The sequence below is a fragment of the Phodopus roborovskii genome, unplaced genomic scaffold, assembly GCF_943737965.1.
Source record: "Phodopus roborovskii unplaced genomic scaffold, PHOROB, whole genome shotgun sequence".
Lineage (NCBI taxonomy): Eukaryota > Metazoa > Chordata > Mammalia > Rodentia > Cricetidae > Phodopus > Phodopus roborovskii.
Window position 1 is genome coordinate 22,573,862 of NW_026126433.1, and position 24,439 is coordinate 22,598,300.

Genomic DNA, 24,439 nt, shown 5'->3' on the forward strand with positions numbered 1-24,439 from the left:
TTTTGTTTAAAAAATCTTTTATAGATTCATTTCTTCCAGATGTTCCCCAAACCTCAGCTCATAATAACTATTTTATAACATTAAATTTTCATTTCTAGATTAGAGTACTCTTGATGGAGCTTGAAGAAGCACGGGGTAACCATGTGATTCGTGATGAGGAGGTCAGCTCTGCTGACATAAGTAGTTCATCTGAAGTAATATCGCAGCATCTAGTATCTTACAGGAATATTGAAGAGCTTCAGCAACAGAACCAGCGTCTGTTATTTGCTCTTCGAGAACTTGGGGAAACCCGGGAAAGAGAAGAACAAGAGACAACTTCCTCTAAGTGAGCAGCGAGTACATCCATGTGTTAAACAATAGTTATTGGACTTGCTGTGCCCTTAGCGGTGCTGGATACTGGGGATATAGTGACTTAGGAAAATAATGCTAGGCAACAGTACTGTAGAGTTATTTTTAATAGAGAGGTTAAACCAGTTTAGTGTGATTAGTGCTAAAATAGGTAAAAGCCTATCAGTAGCCATATATGTGTACCTTGGCAGACTTCATTTGAGTTTCAAGAAATAAGTCTTTATGGGAAAGATACTCAAGTGGCATACTGAACTTTTTATAAAGATGTGTAATGTGATAAGGAAGGAAGAATGGAATTAATGGGAAGAAGTTAGCTTAATGTTGACAAAATTTTTCATATTCTGTTAATAATTCATCTATGGTAGGAATTGTGAGAAGTAATTATCAGCAGAAGGAAAGGGAAAGGATATGAAAATAGTGTGTATGAAGGTAGGAAGTATTCAGATGATTTATAATGGAAATTACCTCTGAACATGGACCCACAAAGATTTCCATTTTCTGCAGAATTTCTGAGCTTCAACACAAACTTGAGAACTCTCTCACTGAACTGGAACAGCTCCGTGAGTCACGACAGCATCAAATGCAGCTTGTTGATTCCATAGTTCGTCAGCGTGACATGTACCGAATTTTATTGTCACAGACAACAGGAATGGCCATTCCATTACAAGGTAGGTTTTTTTTTTATTATTTCAGGAAAATATTTTGGAAATGGTGAATAGGTTTGTGACAAGGGCTATAGCTACTCTAATATAAAGATTGACTTCAGCTACTTTGTGTGATTAATTATAACGTTACCAAATTTTAGGTGTCATTTTGACACACTGCTAAGAAATAATACTGCTAAAAACATACTTGTTAGAATTAGTGAATTATAGTTTTTTTGTGTTATTATTTTAATTTGTAATAAATTGCCTCTAATAAAGAAAAAGGAAAAAATTGTGTGCATGCACTCGGTGTGTGGGAGGTCAGAGTTACTAGTGGGAGTTGGTGGTTTTCTCACAACCTATAGGTCTTAGGGATCAGACATAGGTCATCAGGAAGTTTTCTCACTGAGTTACTAATATTTGTTTTTAATAGGTTCATTCTCTGCAAACTCCAACAATAATTTGCTCTCTCCTTCTTGTTTAGTAATGATGCTTTTGCAAATAAATCTTAAAACTGATTTAGGAAAGCAAGCAAAACATTTTATTGGTCTTTTCTATTTTTCTGAAGCTTCAAGCTTAGATGATATTTCTCTTGTGTCAACTCCAAAACGTTCAAGTACATCACAGACTGTTTCTACTCCTGCTCCAGTTTCTGTCATTGAATCCACAGAGGCTATAGAAGCCAGGGCTGCCCTGAAACAGGTAAAGACTCTAATCCTAGATAAGATCACAGTTTAATTTCAGGCTGAGTTTTTGAGGAAAATGATATCGTCCTCTGATGATCTCCAATATTTAGTTGCAGGAAATCTTTGAGAACTATAAAAAAGAAAAAGTAGACAGTGAAAAATTTCAGAATGAGCAGCTGGAGAAACTTCAAGAGCAAGTCACAGACTTGCGCTCACAAAACACCAAAATTTCTACTCAGTTGGATTTTGCTTCTAAACGGTAAACTTTCTTTTTGTTTGAGAATTAATGGTGTTAAATGTTACACTTCAGTATAAATATCGATCTTTGCAGAATTAATTTACAATAGTGTTGCTTTTCTGTGGAATGTGTTCACAATTAGGAAGCCATATGCTTCATTTTTTAGTGTTGGCTGCAAATTCTCCTGGGTAGGATTAGGAGTGAATTTAGTAAGTGGAAGTTCATGTAATGACTGCTACTGGTTTCCTTTCCTAAAATAGTTCCTGGAGTTTTTTCTGAGGAGGTGAGGAGTATGAATTTTTTGAGACAGGGTCTCACTGTATAGCCCTGGGTAGCCTAATACTCAGTCAGTAGACTGTGCTAGCTTCAAACAGGTAGTAGCTTTGGCCTCCCAATGCTAGCATTGTGGGTATATGACTCATTGTATTGCTCCAGGTAGACTGGTCAGTAACCAGGCTAGCCTCAAACTTGGGGCAATACTGCCCCAGCCTCCCAATGAGTGTGTGTCAACAATGGCTATCATTTCTGGAGCCTTTCCTTCATTGCAGTTGTTGTTAAGTTATTCAGCATGAAATACTGCCTTATTTTAACTGCTAAGTAAGGGGAGTATTAAAGGTTCCACGTTATTACACAATCCAGTTTCTAATTTTAATCTAATGAAATTAAATTTCTGTGGAATTCTTCAAAGACCTAAGAATTATTTACTTTTATTACCAGGTATGAAATGCTGCAAGATAATGTTGAAGGATATCGCCGAGAAATAACATCTCTGCAAGAGAGAAATCAGAAACTCACTGCGACAACTCAGAAGCAGGAACAGATCATCAATACAATGACACAGGACTTGAGAGGGGCCAATGAGAAGCTTGCTGTTGCAGAAGTGAGACAATATCTACCCCCAGCTGACTTGTGTTTTAACTACATTTCATATCACTGGTTATTTCTTTGATTTTATTGGTTGAAATAACTTAGTTAAGCATTGCATGTACTACATACAATACATACCTTCCAAGTAACCTATCCATATCTATGCAAGACTTCAAATAAAATCTTAGTTGAGCATTTAAAAAAAATACTCCCAATTAAATAACAAATTAGATAATGATAAAATTAATATACCATCGGTTTTTGGTTTTTACTTAATAAGCTAGATGTTATTTGTCATCTCTTTTAGGAGAAATGGGTTCAAGATTTGCCTCTGACAGTCATGAGAAATACTTAGGACTTGAATTCACTGTTTTAGTTTGTCGGCTACTTTTCACTTTATGATAGGAAATAGGAACTTTTTTTTAAACTGATAATTTTAAGTTTACATTGATAATTATGACTCCATACTAAGTTCAAATTCTTTGAAAATACTGAATTTCAAGTCACTTTTGCATTTCCCTTAAGGTAGTATGCACTCCTTTAGGAAGAAAAAAGTTCTAACTGGATTAGTCATTTTTTGAACGAAGTCCTTTGAAACTAATTTAGGTTATAAACTTACATAATTCATGTTTATTATGTTATTTTCTCTATGGCATAGTTACACACATCCTTGTTTGTTCTGGTGTTTTGGATTTGGGGTTTTACTTTGCTTAATTTTTGTTTTGTTTTGTTTAATTATGTGTAGATGTGTGTCTGTTTGTGGGTATCTGCATTGGACCCCTTGAGCTAAATGGAGTTAGAGATAGTTGTTAGGTGCCCCGGTATGGTGAACCATCTAGAAGAGCAGTGTTCTTAACCACTGAGTTGTCTCCAGCTAGGATTATACTATTTTTAAAGAATAGTTTGTTAGAGCAAAGAAATTGTGTCTGTTAGTATGAAGTCATAGACTTTTTTTCTTTTGGTCTATTAATATTCCCAATCATTTTTGATTATATTGTATACATGAAACTGGGAATTATATTCACTTGATCAAGAAGAGATGTAGTCTAAATTACATTAAGAAATAAATAGTAAAGTTGATTTAATTTTGTAAGTGTATTTTATTTGACACAATTTTCCCAATATTTTTTCTTTCACTTGTATTCATTTTAAGGTAAGAGCAGACAATCTGAAGAAGGAAAAGGAAATGCTTAAATTATCAGAAGTCCGTCTGTCTCAGCAAAGAGAGTCTTTGTTAGCGGAACAGAGGGGACAGAACTTGTTGCTGACTAATCTACAGACAATCCAGGTAACAAGTAAAAACACCTGAAGGAGTTTTATCCTTTGTACTTTCTTAAATTTCCTAACTAGGAAATTTATGTTCATCTATTATGGTGAACATTTAAATTGGAGGTGTGCTAGAAAAATATTTTAAAGGAAACCCAGAAAGAGAATTGATTGAAACAATGTAATTAGCATGTCAGCATTACAACTATTTACTGTATAACTACTGTAGTGTTTCTTGCCTCTACTACCACACCATTAAATAAGTGTATTTTAATATGAGAAGTTGCCAATACAAAGAAAATCTCAATTCTAACTTCAATGTGGACTATAATCTTATAATTTTGTGTAGCCTCTACTGTTGTTGGTATTGCTTTAGTTCTTTATTGTTAAGCATCTTCACTTCTTTTCACCTCAGGGAATATTAGAGCGATCTGAAACCGAAACCAAACAAAGACTGAGTAGCCAGATAGAAAAACTGGAACATGAGATCTCTCACCTAAAGAAGAAGCTGGAGAACGAGGTGGAACAAAGACATACACTTACTAGGAATCTAGATGTGAGTATCAGCTTCTGGGTGTGTGTAATTTATAGGTACTGTTCTGCAGAAATGTTATTTAGGTTGAAACAGAATCTATAAAAGACCTTACAGACATTTAAGTATCTTTAGTAATCTTTATTCTTTGAAAGCTCAGTACATTTACATAATACATATAATCATATCTGTTCACTACCCCTTCCAACTCCACTGTTGTCCCCACTTTGTCTCCCAATTTCCTGTCCTCATTTTCTTAAATTGTTACTAATAATCCCTAGTTCACTAGTGATTGCCATAAGCCTATTACTACAACCTGCCACCACATCCCCAAAGAAGAGTGACTCTTTCTCCTTTAATAGCCGTCAGCTGCCAGTAACGCTCCCTTGTCTGTGCTGGCATTTGACTAGCTTGACTTGTATAGGTGTTGTGTAGGTAGGTGACCTCATGTTTGAAGTCGATGTATGCATCAGCCATGCTGTAACCAGAGTCAGCATTTCAGTTTCCCTCCCATCTACCTGTTCTGGTCTTTCTGCCACTACTTCCAAGACCTTCCTTGAGCTTTGGATGGTGGAAAGTTGATGTAGATGACCTGTCCATAGCTGAACACTCATGGGTCTGCATTAACTACTATATACTGCAAAAAATAAGCTTCTCTGACCACAGTTGAAAGCAGCACAAATTAGCTGGTATGTATAAAATTAAATTTAATTAGTTAGAATGCAGTTTGATACCATGGACTCTTAACTAAACAACAGTAAATTTCCACCTTGGGCCTATGAGCTCCCAGTCACCAGGGCATTTGACTAGGCTTACAGTGACAGGCATGAAATTCCTCCTGTAGAACAGCCCTTATAAATCTGAAAGCAGTTTGTAACCATCATGCCATTGTTGCACTGGTGGGAATTTCTTTCCAAAAGGTTAGTATTACAATATGTAGGGTCTAGCACTGGGTAAGAATATTGATGTCCTTCTCACCCAGCAGCCCATATAGCACCATCTGGTATACAATGTAAGCTATCATTCAGGGAAACAGTTTACTGATCACTTCAAGGCTGACTTCTCTGTCCTGCTCCCCAAGTGAATGGTGCCATCAGCTCTTAACCATCTACTTAGGAGGGACAACCAATAGCAGCAGTACTGGGAATTTCTTACCATGGGATTTAAATACTGGTTATATTGTATGGAATTTTCTTGAGCTTCTGAAAGACAGTAAAGTTTAAAAAAAAAAAAAAAGATTCATTATGCATTAAGCAGGTAGAGAATGGTGCTTGGTTTAGGTGTAGTTATTGCTTACCACTAATGCAAGACCTTTGTGAAGTCCTACCTCCATGGTACATTTTGCCATTTGCCTACTTTTAGCTTTCAGGGTTAGACCCCTTTGATGCTGAGCCTTTGGATGGTTTGTGATATTTTCACAAACATGTGCACATCACCACAGTGTGCTGGACATTGGAGAGTTGCCCTCTGTTTACCCCACAGTGCTCTTTCTGTGTGCTGTTTCTCTCTGGTACTCTGTAGCATGAACTGGAGATGCTTTGTTCTCTGGGAACAAAGGTCTGTGTTCTCAGTTCAGGGAATCTGCTGAAATGTCTTCATCTTCTTTCTTGTGACATGTTCCAGAGCCTTATTTCACTAAGCTAGGCTATTCTTCTTTTTCTTATACTAGAAATCATGACTGTAACATGTGCTTTGTCTTTTTAAGAATTTCAGGAGTTCTACTCTCACTGAGGCAGGGTTTTAAGGATTCTTAGGAAATTGCTTTTAACCTTTAGTTATGTAGGAACCTATAGGTCATCTGTATGGTGTTTATGTGTTTGTTTCTTACAGGTTCAACTGTTAGATACAAAGAGACAGCTAGATACAGAGATAAATCTTCATCTTAACACAAAAGAACTATTAAAGAATGCTCAAAAGGAAATTGCTACACTGAAACAGCACCTTAATAATATGGAAGTCCAGCTTGCTTCTCAGTCTACACAGAGACCTGGTAAAGGTAAGGAGTAGATTGGTGCAGTGTAAGTAAAAAAGATAAGTTGTAAGGAGTAAGGTTTTTCTGCCCGCTGCCTGGTCTTGTCCTGCCGCCGCGCCTGCCCCAATTAATGCACAGAGAATCTGTATTTGATATTATGCTGTTGGCCAGTTACTTGTTTCTTATCGGCTAGCTCTGCCTTAATTATTAACCCATTTGTGTTAATCTATTATTTTCACGTGGTCTTCTTACCAGGGAAAGGGGCCAGCATCTCGTCTCCCCAGTCTCTCCTTCTTGACTCCTCCTTCCTACTTCCTCTTTCCTCCTTGTCTCCTAGTCCCTCCTATCTTCCTTTCCTATTGACCAACAGTGCTTTATTCATTAACCAGTATGAGAAACATATTTACAGAATCACATCTCCCATCATCTCCTCTTTTCTGTCTAAATAAAAAGGTTAAACTTAACATAGCAAAATATATCACATAACAGTTATCAAATAAGAATTACAGTAAACTATATTTAGTCCATTAACATTTAGCAAGAGTTAAGAAAATATTTCATTATCTATCCTATCTTTGTATGTCTAAAGTTTATGTAACTTATCTTTAATCCTATCTAAGGAAAACTATAATAACCATAACTATCTGTCTTCAACTCCTTCAAAGACCACAGAAGGATAGTATATAAACTCTAGAAATGACAGAGACAACTCACTGCCTGTTCAGTCACCTGAAGTTCTTCTGTAATCTTCCTTCTTCAGCCCATAGGCCATAGTGTGTCTGGCAGACTCGTCAGCAAAGCAGGAAACTTTAAACTGTCTTCTTGTATTGGCAGTTTGTCAGTCATTTTTCTCTGTGTCCTATAGACTGTCTGGCAGACTCTTCCATGAAGCAGGAATTCTATAGCAATGTCCATCTTGAGTCAGCAGTCACTTTTCTGTGGGTCCTGCATGTCCAGTTTATACAGCATAAAGTCAAACAGTCTAGACAAGAGCAGTATCTTGTCCAAATGGCTAGTCTTGCCATATTGAAAGCAAACTCCATTATGAGCTTCTTTAATGTCCATCTTCCTTTTTGACGCAGGTGGTATTGCCAGGAGCAATACTGTCAAGAAAAACCCTAAATCATTTTAATTGCCATATTCTGTAGGTCTTTTTAGAAAGGTTTGAAGAATGCCTATTTATCTTAAATACATGTCTGTATATCTAGAAATCCTAACTAATTTAACTATAAGTTTTGACTATTATAGGTAACTATCTATAATCTGTACTAAATTATAATTACATTTCTAAATGAGCTATATAAACACAATACCTAAACAAGAGGAGAAATATACATATCACAATTGACCTTAAATAGTATCAGTAAATGAAAATCCATTCTAAAACAAAGTATTAATATCTACATCAATACGTCTTTTAAGCTTAGGCCCTGTCTTGTAAATGAATCCCCTTTGTGCGTGCTAATGAATGCCTGAAATATTTTCTACAAACAGAAAAGCTGTTTGGGGCTTATAATAAATTTGGAAGACTTCTGAATTCAAACAGTTGTTTGACCCCAGACTAAGTAAGCTATGTTCTGAGGTTTTCCAATCTTTGAACCCACTGGCTTTGGTATGGGGTGGTATTGTTTTCTATGAAACCCAGAACATGTGTGTAAAATGAGTTCTCTTCAACACTAAAACCATTTATTGATACTTAAAATTTGTTTATTCTTTTTGAAATATGAGCTTATCGTAGAGGTGGTTTTGCTTTGAAAAGACACCATGACCAAGGAAAACTCTTACAAAGGAAAGCATTTAATTGGAGACATGCTTATATTTCCAGAGGGTTAGTCCATTATCGTGGTTGGGGATGGGGTGGGGTACACCTTGGTGGCAGGCAAAAAGGCATGGTGCTAAAATAGTAGCTGAAAGTTCTATATCCTGATCTCCAGATCCATGGGCAGAGAGAGGGGCTGGCATGGGCTTTTGAAACCTCTCAAAACCCACCCCCCCAGTGACATTTATTCCAACAAGGTCACACCTCCCAACCTCTCCCAGTAGTCTACCAGCTGGGAATCAAGCATGCAAATGTATGATCCAATAGGAAGGTGTCAGTCTCATTCCAACTACCACAAGGGTATTTGCTAAATCTATGATAAGGTTCTGTCAAAAAATTCCTAATTTGTATTGGTTAGTGTCCTTTGCTTAAATATTTTCTGCCATTTCAAATTAAAAACTTGTTTCCATGCAATCTTTCTATATACTTTATTAATGGTAGGAAAACAAGTTTGTATGCATATAATATATTTAGATACAGATGTCTGGTACATGTTTAGTTGATGTATTACTATCAAGTAATCTCTTCATACTGATACTTATGACAAAGCATTCTTTTCAACCTTCAGTTTTCTCATTATCCATATATTTTGGATAACACAGAAATTGGGATAAACTATAGCTTGTAGATTTGGTTTGATAAAATTTTTAATTTTTGTGATGAGATTTCAATCATTTGAATTTTTGGAAGCAATGAGCCAACAAAATACTTTTAGATTTCCTTTCCTTTCTTAGCCTCTGGCTGCCATGGCGTTGGCTGGTGTAGAACTCACTCTGTAGACCATGCCAACCATGACTCTGGAATTATAGGCATTTGCCTTCATGCCTGGCTTAATTGTCATTTTGGTGTTCACTTTGTTTCATATACACTTTATAGATAATTTTAGCCCTAATCTTGTTTTATGCACTCTTGATAGTAGTCATCCATAATGCCACTCAAAGCAGTAATTGAAAGTGTATATATATATATTTATTTATTTATTAGAGCCTTTTTTTAAAATGTCTTCCAGGTCAGCCTAGTGACAGAGATGACGTCGATGATCTTATGAGTCAGCTAAGGCAGGCTGAAGAGCAAGTCAATGACTTGAAGGAGAGACTCAAGACAAGTGCTAGTAACGTGGAGCAATATCGTGCAATGGTGACTAGTTTAGAAGATTCCCTGAACAAGGAGAAACAGGTATGTATATTCCACATGTCTTCAACTAAGAACTTGCTTGTGTGTAAAGTTAGCATGGTATGGGTTGGACCAATATTCTTACTGAGGAAAGTTCTTGGTCCTAATAAATCAAAACATAGGAGAGAATATGAGTTTGCTATATGTGCATGGCTTCACCTAACAGATGGCAGGTGGGTACATTTGAATAGAGGCATGTGGATAATCAAAGATAGTAGAAAAGTATCAAGCCTCAGATGAGTCCAGTCTTCAGATAAATATGTTAAATAATGTCTGAGCTTATATAGAACAATTGGTTCTTAATGTGTCATAGTTAGAAAATTTTCTTCAAAGATTAATGTAGTAGTTTGAGAATACATTGTTGTGGAGGCTATAACAGTAAGGCCACCATTTTAGAAAACCCTCTTGTGACAGGCATCAATGGATATCAGTGTATAAGAAAAATAATTTTTAATGACAGACCAAGTAGATTTGGACAAATAGATGTGAGGCTAGATGGGAAAATAAGAGATTTGGATTTCAATACAAAAAATAATAGCCAGGTTTAAAGAGAAGTTCTAGATTTATGTGGCATATCTGCTTGGCTAAATAGTGTTTTAGGGATTTCTTTAGTATAAGACAAGTAATTTTAGTTTGGTTCCAGTTTAGTTTAGATTGGAAAAATGTTACTTATCCCTTTAATCTCTTCTGTTTCTTGCTACTTATGATACGATGAAGGTGACTGAAGAAGTGCATAAGAATATTGAAGTCCGTTTAAAAGAATCAGCAGAGTTTCAGACACAATTGGAGAAAAAGTTGATGGAAGTAGAGAAGGAAAAACAAGAACTTCAGGATGACAAGAGAAAAGCCATTGAAAGCATGGAGCATCAAGTGAGTTCACTGGGATCCATAGTAACTTTCTTTCCCAAAAGTCTGCATTCTCTTTACTAGTTCACAAATTAAACTGTGACTTATTTCAGCAGAAAATTGATTGAATGCATACCTACCAATTTTAATTTTATATTTCACTATTCTGTATATCTGGGTAATTTTCCTTTTGAAAATTTAGACCACTTTACAAAATTGCATATCAGTTCTACTTTTTGCAAACTGGTAGGCAGAGAATATGGATTAGTAAAGAACTGTAAAAATTATATTGGACAATAGCTGTGTTCAGTTTAGTTAATTGGATTATTGAACATGTGTCTTAAGTATTTTTCAAGCTTGTAGGTAACTGTGGCTTACTCTTGTTTTGTTTAGTTATCTGAATTGAAGAAAACACTTTCTAGTGTCCAGCATGAAGTACAGGAAGCTCTGCAGAGAGCAAGCACGGCTTTAAGTAATGAGCAGCAAGCCAGGCGTGACTGTCAGGAACAAGTGAGTGTTCTCAGAGCTCCTGAGCAGTGAGCTTTTAGCCTCACTTCTACTCCCAGCTTCCACATAAAATGCCAGACACCTGAAGCCCTGGCACTTTGAAAGGTGGGAGGTTGCTGGGGCAGACAGGTGCAGTGAAAGAGCCTGCCTGAGAGAAATAAGGTGGAGAGTTCTAGAGGGGAACGCCAGTGTTAATGGCCTTCGTTATATGTGCATACACAGAAAAACCCATTTTCACGTGAAAGTATTAACTTGGTGAATTTTAATCTTCTTTGTCAATTGGGAAATTGTTCGTTGCAGGCGAAAATAGCTGTAGAAGCTCAGAATAAGTATGAGAGAGAATTGATGCTGCATGCTGCAGACGTGGAAGCTCTTCAAGCCGCCAAGGAACAGGTTTCTAAAATGACATCAGTCCGTCAGCATTTGGAAGAGACAACTCAGAAAGCAGAATCACAGCTGTTGGCATGTAAAGCATCTTGGGAAGAAAGAGAGAGAGTGTTGAAGGTACTGTTGTCAATTACAGTAGAATGTTTTTGGAAAAATAAAAATTTTTGTTGTTTGGGGTTTTTTTGTTTGTTCTGTACACTTGGGAAACCATTATAATGGACTCCTGATTTATAGGATGAAGTTTCTAAGAGTGTGTCTCGCTGTGAAGATCTAGAGAAACAAAACAGACTACTTCATGATCAAATTGAGAAGCTAAGTGACAAGGTGGTTGCCTCTATGAAGGAGGTTGTACAAACACCATTAAATGTCTCTGTCAGTGAAGAAGGAAAATCTCAAGAACAGATTTTAGAAATTCTTAGGTAAGTCAAATTCATTCTTCAAGTAGTTCCATAGTAAGAGGCAAAACACAAGTTTTAATTGGCCAAGCAACATAGTGGTCACTCAGGTGGGTTTGGTGCACACCTTTAATCCCAGCATCTCTGTGAGTTTGAGGCCAGCTTGGTCTAAGAAGAAGAAGAAGAAGAAAGGAAAACTAGATGTCTCATTTCATTTTAAAGAGATAATAGTTTTCTCACTACCCTGTCTGCTTCTTCCTCTCAAGTGTTGGGAATGATTACAGATGGTGCCAGTGTATATAATCTAAAGATAATGTACTTTTAATTTTTTCCCCATATTATTGGTTGTATCTTTGTGTGTTCATGGCCATGCTACTGCATACATGTTGTAGTAGAACGTGACTTTATGGAGCTGGTTTTCTTCTACCTTTTTGGGGTTCCAGAGATCTAACTCAGGTCCAGAGGTTTGTGCAAGTGCCTTACCTCTTAAGCTATTTTGCAGGTCTGGGGTAGTATGTTTCTAATGCTACTATCTAATCCCATAATAATCTATTTTTTGAAGTGTGAAAATAACTATTAAAGTGAATGCTTTTTGTCATCTTAAGAATTGCCCAAGTTTTGCTGGGTGGTGGTGGTGCACACCTTTAATCACAGCACTCGGGAAGCTGTTTTCCAGGACAGCCTCCAAAGCCACAGAGAAACCCTGTCTTGAAACTCCTCTCCCCCACCAAAAAAAGAATTGCCCAAGTTTTAAAATACTAATATTTAGCTTTCTAAAAATTGCGTGTTTGTATTTTTGTAGGTTTATACGACGAGAAAAAGAAATTGCTGAAACTAGGTTTGAGGTGGCTCAGGTTGAAAGTCTTCGTTATCGGCAAAGAGTTGAACTTTTAGAACGGGAGTTGCAAGAACTTCAGGACAGCTTGAATGCAGAAAGGGAGAAGGTGCAGGTATGTAGATACACTGAGCTTGATGGAAAGCTCATTTTTATGTCCACTATGTTACAGAAACTTAATTCAACCTTGCAGATTCATTTAGCATCCACTCAGTATGCTTAGATATGTGGTAGTTAGAGGCTGTGTTCCAGCCATCTGATTTAGAAATCTGCTTCCATGGGACTAGGTCTGTGTGCTATACATTGCTCAGCTTCCCTGAACTTAGTCTCTTATGTGTAACATGTAGATCATGGCTATATAAGGATTGAGATTGTGCGTGTGAAGCATTTAGACTATAGTGTATGGTATGTAAAATTCCAGCTTTCTAACCTATTGTAGCTTCTATGTATCAATTCAAGAGTCATTCTATAATAAAATTCCAGAGTCCTTATAGAACAGATTGAAACTATTATAGAGTAATTTTTTTCAGCAAAGAAGCAAAAGGAAAAAAACTGAAAAGCTAAGAACTGGAGAAGGCAAAAGAAAGTGCTGTGTGCGATGTCTGGTAGCATGGAGTTCCATTTTAACTCAACAGTACCTCTTAGTACCTATTGCTGAGTTCGTTCATTGTGAGGAGATCTAGTGCACCCCCATATCTAGAAGGAAGGAAACTAACTGGTCCAGACTCTTTCCTGAGGAAATAAAGAAACAGGAAAAAGTAGTTGGCATTGCTACTAGGGAGAAACCTTTGAAAAGTGAATAATTAGACTAAAGAGACTAAGGTTCTAGCCGAAGTTAAAAGATACAGAATTGCATCTAATTTGAAAATACACTTCAAATGTAATTGCTGTCTCACCATGGATATATTAGGTCCTACATTTCATGGAGTTTAACCCTGGGAGGAAAGAGGAGACAGATCATCTAGTAAGACTGTGTTTTAATCCCAGTCTTCTCTGTTTTCCTTGCTAATGTTTAGGCTATTGAGGTTGACAGGGGAAACCTACTTTCAGATATAGCAAGAAGAGCCAAGAAGTTAGCACACATTATGTCAAGAATAATACTCAAAGTGTGATCAGTACCCAAGCGCTAAGATGGAGGTCAAGATGGGTGGATTGCTGAAGCTTGTTGGCCAGCTAGCCTATTCAAACCAGTGAGATGCAGGTTCAGTGAGAGACCTTGTTTCAAACCATAAGGCAGACAGTAATGGAGGAAGGCATAGGTCAACCTCTCTCTTCCAAACACCCACACAGACACATGAACATCCTATGCAAATTACATCCAGTGGGAGAAAACCAAGTGAGAGACTTCTAAGCGAGAGAAGAAACTCGAAAAAGCCAAGAATCTGAATAACATTACAGAAAGATAAAACACTGAATTTTTCCTGTGGTAGTGGCGCTTCTCTGTTGGCAGCATTTGCAGTGTCTTTTTAGTCTGTTCCTTAAATCTACATTTATTTAAATTCACTTGAAAAGCACATGTCTCAAAGAAATAAACCTGCAAGCTTTCAAAGTTTTCGTTAAGGGTTGAAATTGAAATCCTCTATACTTTGTTATTTGGGAAGGTTGGAACTGGTAGGGAAAGGGTAGCTCTTTGAATGTGGTTCTTGACTTGTGTGTCTGTTTCAGATAACTGCAAAAACAATGGCTCAACATGAAGAACTGATGAAGAAAACTGAAACAATGAATGTAGTCATGGAAACCAATAAGATGCTAAGAGAAGAAAAAGAAAGGCTTGAGCAGAACCTGCAGCAAATGCAAGCGAAGGTTTGTGTCTTACCAGGCAAGAGCAGAAGCTCTTATTATTTGTGATACAGATGAATTTAACATTGGTTATAAAAAATAATAACTTTGGAACTATTTTCAGGTGAGGAAACTTATAAAAAATAATAACTTTGGAACTATTTTCAGGTAAGGAAACTGGAGTTAGATATTTTACCTTTACAAGAAGCCAATGCTGAGCTCAGTGAGAAAAGTGGTATGCTGCAGGCGGAGAAGAAGCTGCTAGAAGAGGATGTCAAGCGCTGGAAAGCACGGAACCAGGTAAATACAGCTATTCATTTACTATCGTAGAAATGACTTGTAGGGGGCTGACGTGATGGCAATAGTAAAATTTAGAGGTATAAAAATAGGGAACTGATAAAAATTGCATTTATCAATAGACCTCTAGCAGGCAAGTACATGGCATGTTACAGAAAAAAATCACTTAAACTTTATGAATTATTTAAAGTTCTTGTCATTCTAAGTAGCTAACCTTTAGCTTTATTTCTAAAATATGTGTGAAAATACATGTATGTTTACTGAGGCATATTTAGAAAACTTGTTCACTGGGCTTTGAAACCCATACAGCATAGTAAGTTTAGTTGAGTGATTTACACTTGAGTTTCTTAACCACCCTGAACTATAGTTTTCCTCATTTGCAAAATGTGGATATTAAAGCATCTTTCTGGTGACAAAAATTAAATAGTAAATGAAGTTTCTCTGACACCCAGACAATGCTGTGGAATAGTAATAATGGAAATAATATTTTAGAATTTCAGAGCATTTTTATTCCTCATTTTGCTCTTACCAGACATACAATAAGAAAAGTCATGAAAGGAAGTTGTGTTAACTGGTTAGTGGAATAAGTTGCATTTAGAATGGTCTCATATGTTTAGACTATAAAACATTTTTCTTTGTAAATATTACTTCAGTGAAATTATGTGTATAATGTTAAAAGCTTTTATAGGTAGGCCACTGAGATCATCAGGCCCAAAGATCTAAATTTGATCCTCAGAATCTGGATGGCAGATGGTGAGAACTGAATTTCATAAGTTAGCTTCTGATTTCCACATGTGTGTTATGGTATATACTCAAACGCACGCACACATGCATGTGTAGATACACATAAAAAAAAAAAAAAACTAGAATGTTAGAAAATAAACTTCTAGGATTCATTGACGTTCATTAACAGCTCTGACAAAATGAGAGTTAATAATATTTGATGTTTTCTTGCCCTTTTATCTTTGTTGTCCTAACTAAAGCTTTGAACTCACTATTTTGGTACTTGATTACATTGTATGCAATGTGGTTAATGGAAGTAATTAGATATTTTGCCATTTTATTCTATCACCTTTTGTTTGTGAAACCTGACATAGCAAAGTATGCATGTCTGTTATTCTAGCATCTGGTAAATCAGCAAAAAGATCCAGATACAGAAGAATACCGGAAACTTCTCTCTGAGAAGGAAATTCACACAAAGAGAATTCAGCAGCTAAATGAAGAAGTTGGAAGACTTAAGGCTGAAACTGCAAGGTATCAAGAATAAAACTTATAAAATATATGTAATGGAGGTATTTTTCTTTTTCCCATGAGACAGGAGCTCACTAGGTAGCCCAGACTATACCAATGCATTCTGCGTGTAACCCAGGGTGGCCTTAAACTCAGTGTTACCCTCCCAAGTGCTGGGATTACAGGTGCGTAGCACTACAATTGGCTTTAATGAAAATTCAAGTTTATTTCAACTCTTCATATGAGCCTGAAGCACTTCCTGGTTATTGGGAACTAGAGCCCTTGTGTGTGGCTCTGCCTCTTTCTCTGTTGTGTCAAGCTACCACCCATTTAATTCTTTGTGCTCATGTATGAAGTTTTGTTCTCTTGATTATTTAAAAAGCTACATGTCATAACTTTAAAGCTAATTTATTTTCTCAAAAATATAATCAGTAACCTATAATTCATCTTTTTGCCTTTGTGTTAACAGTCTCTTTATAAATCTATAAAATGAGGTTGGGGAGGTTGTTTAGTTTTAATTTGTGCTTGCCCTGTCTCTTATAGAACACTTTGTAGCTTACAAGTTTCTGTCATATATTTACTTTATTCCAATCAGTATTCATGTTCAGCGTGAGAGATACTATTTCTTTAAGAAAACTAAAACTCAAAGAGCTTCATTATGTACTTATACAGAATTGGTATTAGCTGCTACTCCTATTTTAGGTTGTCTCAATGTGAAAATTCAGATCGTGACATATACAGGAGGGCAAGCTGCATACATCGCCAAATGTGTATCAAGAAGAAAATGTGACAAAAATTGTGTAGGCTTTAAGATCCAACCAGTAAAGTTCCTCTCCCACTTACAGGAAAGTTGGATAACATCTGACCTGTAGAGTCCTCAGTCAACCAGGTTTTGGTTAAATGAATGTTGTCACTTGATGACTTTGTAAAATCATGTTACTTGACTACTTAGTGGTTCAACGTGTCTTAACTTCACAAGGGGTATTAGACCTGTGTAATAAGGTCTAATAATGGCTAAATTCATAATTGTCTTTGAAGTGGAGCTAGTTTTATAATTAGAAAGCTCTTATTAAAGCAGTAATATAAACTTCTTAAGTTGAAATGTTTTAAAATTTGCAAAACATGTATTTAATTTTACAAATCTTCTCCCATTTTTTTTTTCATAGATCAAATGCATCCTTGACTAACAACCAAAATTTAATTCAGAGTCTAAAGGAAGATTTAAACAAAGTACGAAATGAAAAGGAAAACATTCAGAAAGATTTAGATGCCAAAATAATTGATATACAAGAAAAAGTCAAAACGATCACTCAAGTTAAGAAAATTGGACGCAGATACAAGACTCAGTATGAAGAACTTAAAGCCCAGCAGGATAAGGTATTTTGAGAAAATGTGACCTTTTTTCCCCTTAATTTTGACAGTTGCTGGTTTTTAGAGTCTAAACTCAAGAGAAGTTTACAGTGATATATTTATTTGGTGTAAAGTTATTGTATACCTTCTCACCATGTATCTCAAGCTAGCCTAGAACTGCTGAGCCTCCTTGAGTTTTGGGATTACAGGTGTGCACTACCACACCTGGCCAAAAATGAGTTATATAATATGGTGACTGAAAGTACATTATAAAGTGAGAACAAAAAAAAAATTATAAATGCTGAGTGATTTTTTTTTTGTTGTTGTTGTTGTTGTTTTGGGTTTTTTTTTGAAACAGAGTCCCTTCTACATAGCTCTGACTATCCTGTTACTCTCTGTAAACCAGGCTGGCCTCCAACTCATAGAGATCTGTCTACCACTGCCTCCCATGTTCTGGGATTAAAAGCATACACCACCACATCTAGTCTATTTTTCATATTTCTAGTACTATTTCTTTGCAAAGCTGATTTCAGAACTATATTAGCTACCTTTTCTCATTCTTGTCACCCAGCAGTGTCATATTTAGGGACTCCAGTCCACTGCTGCTGGGAAGGCATGACTCAGTGGCAGGAACACACTGCCTGCCACATGAAGCAGACAAAGGGGAGTTCCATGGCTCTTCTCCTTTTCCCTTTTTGATTTAGTCTAGGTTGCCAGCTGTAGAACAAGGTGTGTCTTCCCCCTCTCAGTTAATTCTTTCTGAAAAAGCCTCACAGATTCACCCCAAAGGTAGGCACATCAAAGTCTTAGGTGTTTGTTACCATAATAAAGTTGATAGTCCAAAATTAACTGTCACAGTGGTTCATTGTGAATTCAAGTTATCAGTATGAACATGTGATAGTTTTTACAACTAGTAAGGTTTTGTATCATTTTAAACAAGTAGTGTATGGTAACACCAACATTTTTAAACCCTTTTTCTATTTGTTAGTACTTTAGTGTGTTTTTCTTGTTGTGGAAGTGGGTTTCCAAAGGTTATCATTTGCTTATGCTCTTGTGTCACTCTTTTTCATTTCACTCATTTCTAGGGGCTATGTTCAGGGCCAGAGGTGCATTTACGGTGTGTCATCTTTAACATTACCTGTGTGTGGAGGACCATAACTCATTTTCTCATTTTGAACATGAAAATTGTTCTGTAGAAATTCACTTTTTGAGTGCTCTTATCAGTAATTTTGTACAGTTGGGATTGTCTCTTTAAACTTAACAGAAGCAGAATCACTAAGTAACAATGTGTTATTACTAATCTTAGGCCATGGAGAGTTCCACTCAGTCTTCTGGTGACCATCAGGAGCAGCACATCTCTGTCCAGGAAATGCAGGAGCTCAAAGATACCCTCAGCCAATCTGAAACAAAGACAAAGTCCCTTGAGAGTCAAGTGGAGAGCTTGCAGAAGGTATGACTGTGGAGGGTGGAAGGCCTATGTCCCTATTCCCTCTGTAAGCCTCACTAAAGTGCTTAAACATGCCACTCCTTACTATTTAGGACCTTTAGCAGTGTTCCAATACCTTATAACATACATACTTCGTACTGATTTGACTGTGTTACATGATACTACTTTTTCCTTAAAAAGACATTATCTGAAAAAGAGACAGAAGCAAGAAATCTCCAGGAGCAGACTGCACAGCTTCAGTCTGAACTGTCACGCCTACGTCAGGACCTTCAGGATAGAACAACACAGGAGGAGCAGCTCCGGCAGCAAATAACCGAGAAGGATGAGAAGACAAGGAAGGCAATTGTAGCAGCAAAATCAAAAATTGCACATCTAGCTGGTAATTTCATGTATATGCTACAATTTGAATTGCATACTAAAACCAGATTATGCAGTACAGACTTAAATGTAAAAGAGAAGCCAGTATTGTAAATTTATGTCTGAGTTTGTTAGGTTTTTTTAACTTTAAGATTTTTTATTTCATATGTGTAATTTTGTGTGTGCGTGCGTGTTTGTGGGGGGGGAGGGTGTAAACATGTATGGCGTATGTGCCTGGTGCCCACAGAGGGTGTTAGATATACTGGAACAGGAGTTTCATATGGTTGTAAGCCACCAGGTAGGTGTGGGGACCAAATTTGGCTCCTCTAGAAGAGTAGCCAGTGCTCTCCAGCCCCAGAAATTTTAATTTTCAAATGGTATGTTTGTGAAGCTTGCTGTAATTAGCTTTGAGTAATGCTCCCCTTTTTAATTTAATTTTCTTTCCCCATGTTTCTCTGTGTACCCTTGACTGTCTTAGAACTAGCTCTGTTAACCAGGCTGGCCTTGAATTTACAGAAATCTGCCTGCCTCTGCCTCCCAAGTGCTGGGATTAAAGGTGTGCACTACCACTGCCCAGTTGCTCTGCTTTTGGGTTAGAATGAAACACCTGTGGCATTCCTTTACATCCAGAACACTGCCTGCCTGTTTTGCAAACAACACAGCATAGGTTCTTATCAGCCCAAGGACTGACTGTTCTGTACTTTCGGTGTAGTACTCCCATGGACTTTGTGGAGAATACTGTCACATTTATAAGAAACCCAGTACTAAAAACGTTCAAGGCCTTAGGATAAATGAATTGTGAGTTCACTTTGATTTTGCTCTCACTTTATTTTTCTAAGATTGTTTCACAGCAACTTTATTAAAAAAAAAAAAAAACTTAGTGATCTTTTTGGGTTTTGAGACAGGGTTTCTCTGTAACAGCCTTGGCTGTCCTGGAACTTGTGCTGTAGACCATGCTGGTCTTAAAGTCACAGGGATGCACCTGCTTCTCCATCCCTAGTGCTGGGATTAAAGGTGTGCTCCACCATACCTAGCTTCACTGATCTGTTTTTTAATATATACTATATAGACTGATGTGAATATTTTATAGTTGCTAATAATAAATAATATACACATATAAGCAAGCTCCTGCTAAAGTTAATTTATATCAATTTAAATTTTTTGATGTTTTAGGATAATTTACAAATTTTTGCTGAAGTAAGTATATAATATAATAAACATGGATACGTTTAGAAATTTGTTCATTGAGATAGGTGGTGAGTATCAAAACTAGTACAGAATCTAATACTAACTGTGCATGCAAAGAACATGTTTCTGATGGTTAATTATGTGCTTATTTTAGGTGTAAAAGATCAGTTAACTAAAGAAAATGAAGAGCTTAAGCAAAGGAATGGAGCTTTAGATCAACAGAAAGATGAACTGGATGTCCGAATGACTGCTCTAAAGTCCCAGTATGAAGGTCGGATTAGTCGCTTAGAGAGAGAACTCAGAGAGCATCAGGAGAGACAACTTGAGCAGAGAGATGAGCCTCAGGAGCCCACTAATAAGGTGACCAACCATTTCTATTTACTTGACAGCCACTTTGTGTGATTGTATTTGGAAGTTCTAGGAGCCTTTGTTAGAGGGAATTTGGACTAAAATCACAAATCCACAGATGGTTGATAATAGCCTGATGTCTTTGTTCAGTGGACTTGAGAGTGTAGGAAGCATGGAAGTCAATGTTTTTCCTCTTTACAGGCTCCAGAACAGCAGAGACAGATCACACTGAAAACCACTCCAGCTTCTGGCGAAAGAGGAATGTGAGTCTTAAAGTTCAGAAGAAATTGAGTTGTGTACTTTTCAACTCTTGTTTTCACTATGCTTTCATTTCTAAGTGTAAAGCTTCAGTGACCAGAAACACCTCGCTTCTTAGTTTGTAATTGGCTTCTAAAATAAGCTCCTACTCGGTCCCATGTCTAGGCTGGGGCTGGAGAGATTTGAACTTGTTACTAAATACCTGCTGAACATTCATTTTAAAAAGTAATGTCTTGATTTTCATTATATGTGTGAATGTGTACATATACCAAGTTTCGTAGAGACGACATATAATCTTGACTATTTCCTATAACTGTTTGCTTTCTATGTAGTGTTATTGCGAAGAAAGCAAAATATATATTTACAAGGGACCTTCAGCCTAAGTTTTGTGACTATGTTATTCTTGAACTTTTCTTCCATTAAGTGCCAGTACATCAGACCCACCGACAGCCAATATCAAGCCAACTCCTGTTGTTTCTACTCCAAGTAAAGTGACAGCAGCAGCTATGGCTGGAAATAAGTCAACACCCAGGGCAAGCATCCGCCCAATGGTTACACCTGCAACTGTCACAAACCCAACCACTACCCCAACAGCAACTGTAATGCCCACCACACAGGTGGAGTCCCAGGAAGGTGAGTGAAATCAGGGATCTCACTGGACTGGCTGCTTATGTAGATTTGTTTTGAGAAGACAAGAGTAGCTATAAGGATAAATGGAACATACAAATTTTAAGTAAGACATCATAATAAAAGTAGTTAATATTTGGAGTACATTCTTCCTAGGTTACTTGTGCTTAATTTTTTTCTAAAACAGTAATAAAACTCAGGTAAATACTGTTTGACTAACCTATATTTTCGGGCCTATCTATTTGTTTGAGTCCATGCTGGCCTCCAATTCATGATCCTTCTTCCTCATCATGTTAAGTATCTGGGATTACTGGCATGTGTTGTCATGGCTGCCCAAGATACTTAATTGTAAATCCAGTAAATTTCTTCCTTCTCTTATGCTTTGCTTTATTTTTAAGCTGATAAAGAGGGAAAATATATTTCTATAAATAACGTGCTTTGCTTTCGGGAACCAGATATTCAAGTCTAATAGCTAAGAAACATGCCATGAAATCCACTTTGAAAAACTATAGTATAAAATTGCCAGCACTTCTTGATGCTTTCTCTGCTCTGTTCCCATTGCAATACAGTAATTAAATTATCACACTTGATTTGATTTTACACATCTTTTTTAATGTACAAAATTGAGAATCTCAAAGTAGTCACTTTTTTTTTTATTGTTCAACCTTTTAGTCCCAAAATAGATGTTCAATAAAAGGTTTGCAAGATCTTAAACTGCCTTGACATGTTAGAATTCAGTAAAGTTTTCCAAGTATTTAGAAATCTCATCAGTCAGGAGGAGAGGTAGGCAGACATCTCCAAAGTTCTATAGTGAGCCCATGTCCCCAATCAGTACATGATATAAACACTCTGATATATTGTTTCAGCTCCATTCAGTAAAAGATTGTCAGCTAGATTACCAATTCAACTTTGAATTTTTAGAGAAGCAGAACCTTGTTTTGTTGTTTTTATGGTGCTTTGGGTCAAACCCAGGGCCTTAAACATGTTGTACAAGCACTATACCATTCAGCTCTTTACCTGTTCCCAGTCTTCATGGTGGTATTATGATACCACTTAAAAACAAAATGATTCTTAAAAAAATTTCTGACCATTTTCAGCTTCTTAATATTTATTTCATCTGGTTATATTATTATGCCAATAGATAACAAGAATGATTTCAAACATACATTTAATTTAGCCAGCAATTATTATATACTACTGTATTAGTCACATAGGCAGTACAATATAGAATACATAACTTTTTCCCCACAATATTTTTGTGTAGTAAATGGTAAGACATACAAAAACTAGAGAGTACAATGTGTACCAAAGAGTAAGATAATGACTCAGCTTTGGTAAGAAGGCTTACTTACTAAATATTATAATTATTTTTTCAGCTCTGCAGTCAGAAGGGCCAGTGGAACATGTTACAGTGTTTGGAAGTGCCAGTGGATCTGTTCGTTCTACTAGTCCTAATGTTCAGCCCTCCATTTCTCAGCCCATCCTAACTGTACAGCAGCAAACACAGGCTACAGCTTTTGTGCAACCCACTCAACAGAGTCACCCTCAGATTGAGCCCGCAAATCAAGAGTTGTCCCCAAACATAGTTGAGGTGGTACAAAGTTCACCAGTTGAGCGACCGTCTACTTCCACGGCAGTGTTTGGCACTGGTAAGATTTAGTTTCAGTATTTTATTATTTATTTTATGTCTGTGTATCATGTTTGCCTGGTGTGCACAGAGATCAAAGGAGGGCATCATATCCCCTAGGACTGGAGTGACAAGAGAGTTGTGAGCTCCCATGTGGGTATTGGGGCTCTTAACTGCTAAGCACTTTTCCAGACTGTTAAGATTAATTTTTAAAATTAAGCTAAAGTAGACATATATACTTCAAGTTTCTTAGAGACAACATATATCTTGACTATTTCTTATAACTGTTTGCTTTCTATATAGTGTTATTATGAAGAAAGCAAATTTTCTATTTGGTTTTAATCATTGGACTGATAGATACAAGAACAATTTCAAATATGCATTTGATTTATCTAAAAAAGTTACATCTATTATAATTTAAATTGTTACAAAATATTATATCTAGGAAATGCTTTTACTGTTTGATAGATTTCAGTCAGTTTTTGTCATTAAGTAAAAGTTTTTCTTCCCTAGATATTTTAGGCTGTATTTAGAGGTGAAAAATAACTAACATATTATATGTAACTTAACATGGATTCTGAAAACTAAAGATGTTCTTTTTACATATAGTTACAATCTTTAAAGAGTTCTGGGTTTGATAGAAAGTATTGTGTAAACTTTGTAAATTGTAGCTTTAAATTATATAATCTGAAAGTTTCAGCGACCCCAAGTTCTTCCTTGCCAAAACGCACTCGGGAGGAGGAGGAGGACAGCACTGCAGAAGCAGCAGACCAGGCCCCTGATGACACTGTGGAAATGCCTCTCCCAAAGAAACTGAAGACAGTCACACCCGTGGGAACTGAGGTTTGTAGCATTCCTTCCTTCAGTGTGTCCTCATTTCATCAGCAGAGCTGAGGGTTAGCTATTAGTCCTAACCAATGGCAGATTAACTTTTGGGGATCATAATGTATTACCTGAAAAATTCTTGAACTATAAAGTTTTCTCTGATAACTAAGGTGTTTTGCAATTACATTTGATTATGTATATTTCCATGAATTTCTTCCAATTTTTATAAAAAGCAGAAACACAAGTTGAATTATATTTTTAGGAGGAAGTTTAATCATTGACATTCTGTGCTCTTACTTGTCGTGTGTTTCTAAGATTAAGCTTAGCCAGAATTGTTTCTTTTCAATAGTAGACTGTGATGAATTAGGTTGTGTACCAAACAAAAACAGTGTTAAATGTTATTTGTGTATATTAATTAAGGCTCATAAGTCATATGTCTTGACTTATGTTGTTTGAGGGTATTTTTTATAAATAACATCTCTGGCATAGCTTCATAGGATTGTAGGTTTTACTTTTTGTAGAAAAATTGAGAGAATGGGTGATAATTCATCTAACCCTCTGATCCAATAAAAATTCACCTATTATGATTTA

At 36.5% G+C, this 24,439-nt stretch overlaps 1 protein-coding gene across 1 annotated transcript in view; it reads left to right on the top strand.

Moving 5' to 3' along the window:
• The window catches only part of Tpr (translocated promoter region, nuclear basket protein), a 56,425-nt gene that overhangs the window by 18,408 nt on the left and 13,578 nt on the right, over positions 1-24,439 (top strand). The window contains exons 15-39 of the mRNA XM_051185943.1: positions 99-325; positions 853-1,016; positions 1,561-1,694; positions 1,789-1,937; positions 2,634-2,796; positions 3,937-4,071; positions 4,465-4,605; positions 6,412-6,577; positions 9,382-9,548; positions 10,263-10,415; positions 10,785-10,901; positions 11,199-11,402; positions 11,520-11,704; positions 12,483-12,630; positions 14,181-14,318; positions 14,463-14,594; positions 15,715-15,845; positions 16,988-17,198; positions 18,478-18,621; positions 18,799-18,997; positions 20,318-20,523; positions 20,713-20,774; positions 21,194-21,402; positions 22,773-23,045; positions 23,718-23,866. Of these exons, the coding sequence (XP_051041900.1) occupies positions 99-325; positions 853-1,016; positions 1,561-1,694; positions 1,789-1,937; positions 2,634-2,796; positions 3,937-4,071; positions 4,465-4,605; positions 6,412-6,577; positions 9,382-9,548; positions 10,263-10,415; positions 10,785-10,901; positions 11,199-11,402; positions 11,520-11,704; positions 12,483-12,630; positions 14,181-14,318; positions 14,463-14,594; positions 15,715-15,845; positions 16,988-17,198; positions 18,478-18,621; positions 18,799-18,997; positions 20,318-20,523; positions 20,713-20,774; positions 21,194-21,402; positions 22,773-23,045; positions 23,718-23,866 (4,107 nt within the window). The remainder of the gene's footprint in view (positions 1-98; positions 326-852; positions 1,017-1,560; positions 1,695-1,788; positions 1,938-2,633; positions 2,797-3,936; positions 4,072-4,464; positions 4,606-6,411; positions 6,578-9,381; positions 9,549-10,262; positions 10,416-10,784; positions 10,902-11,198; positions 11,403-11,519; positions 11,705-12,482; positions 12,631-14,180; positions 14,319-14,462; positions 14,595-15,714; positions 15,846-16,987; positions 17,199-18,477; positions 18,622-18,798; positions 18,998-20,317; positions 20,524-20,712; positions 20,775-21,193; positions 21,403-22,772; positions 23,046-23,717; positions 23,867-24,439) is intronic.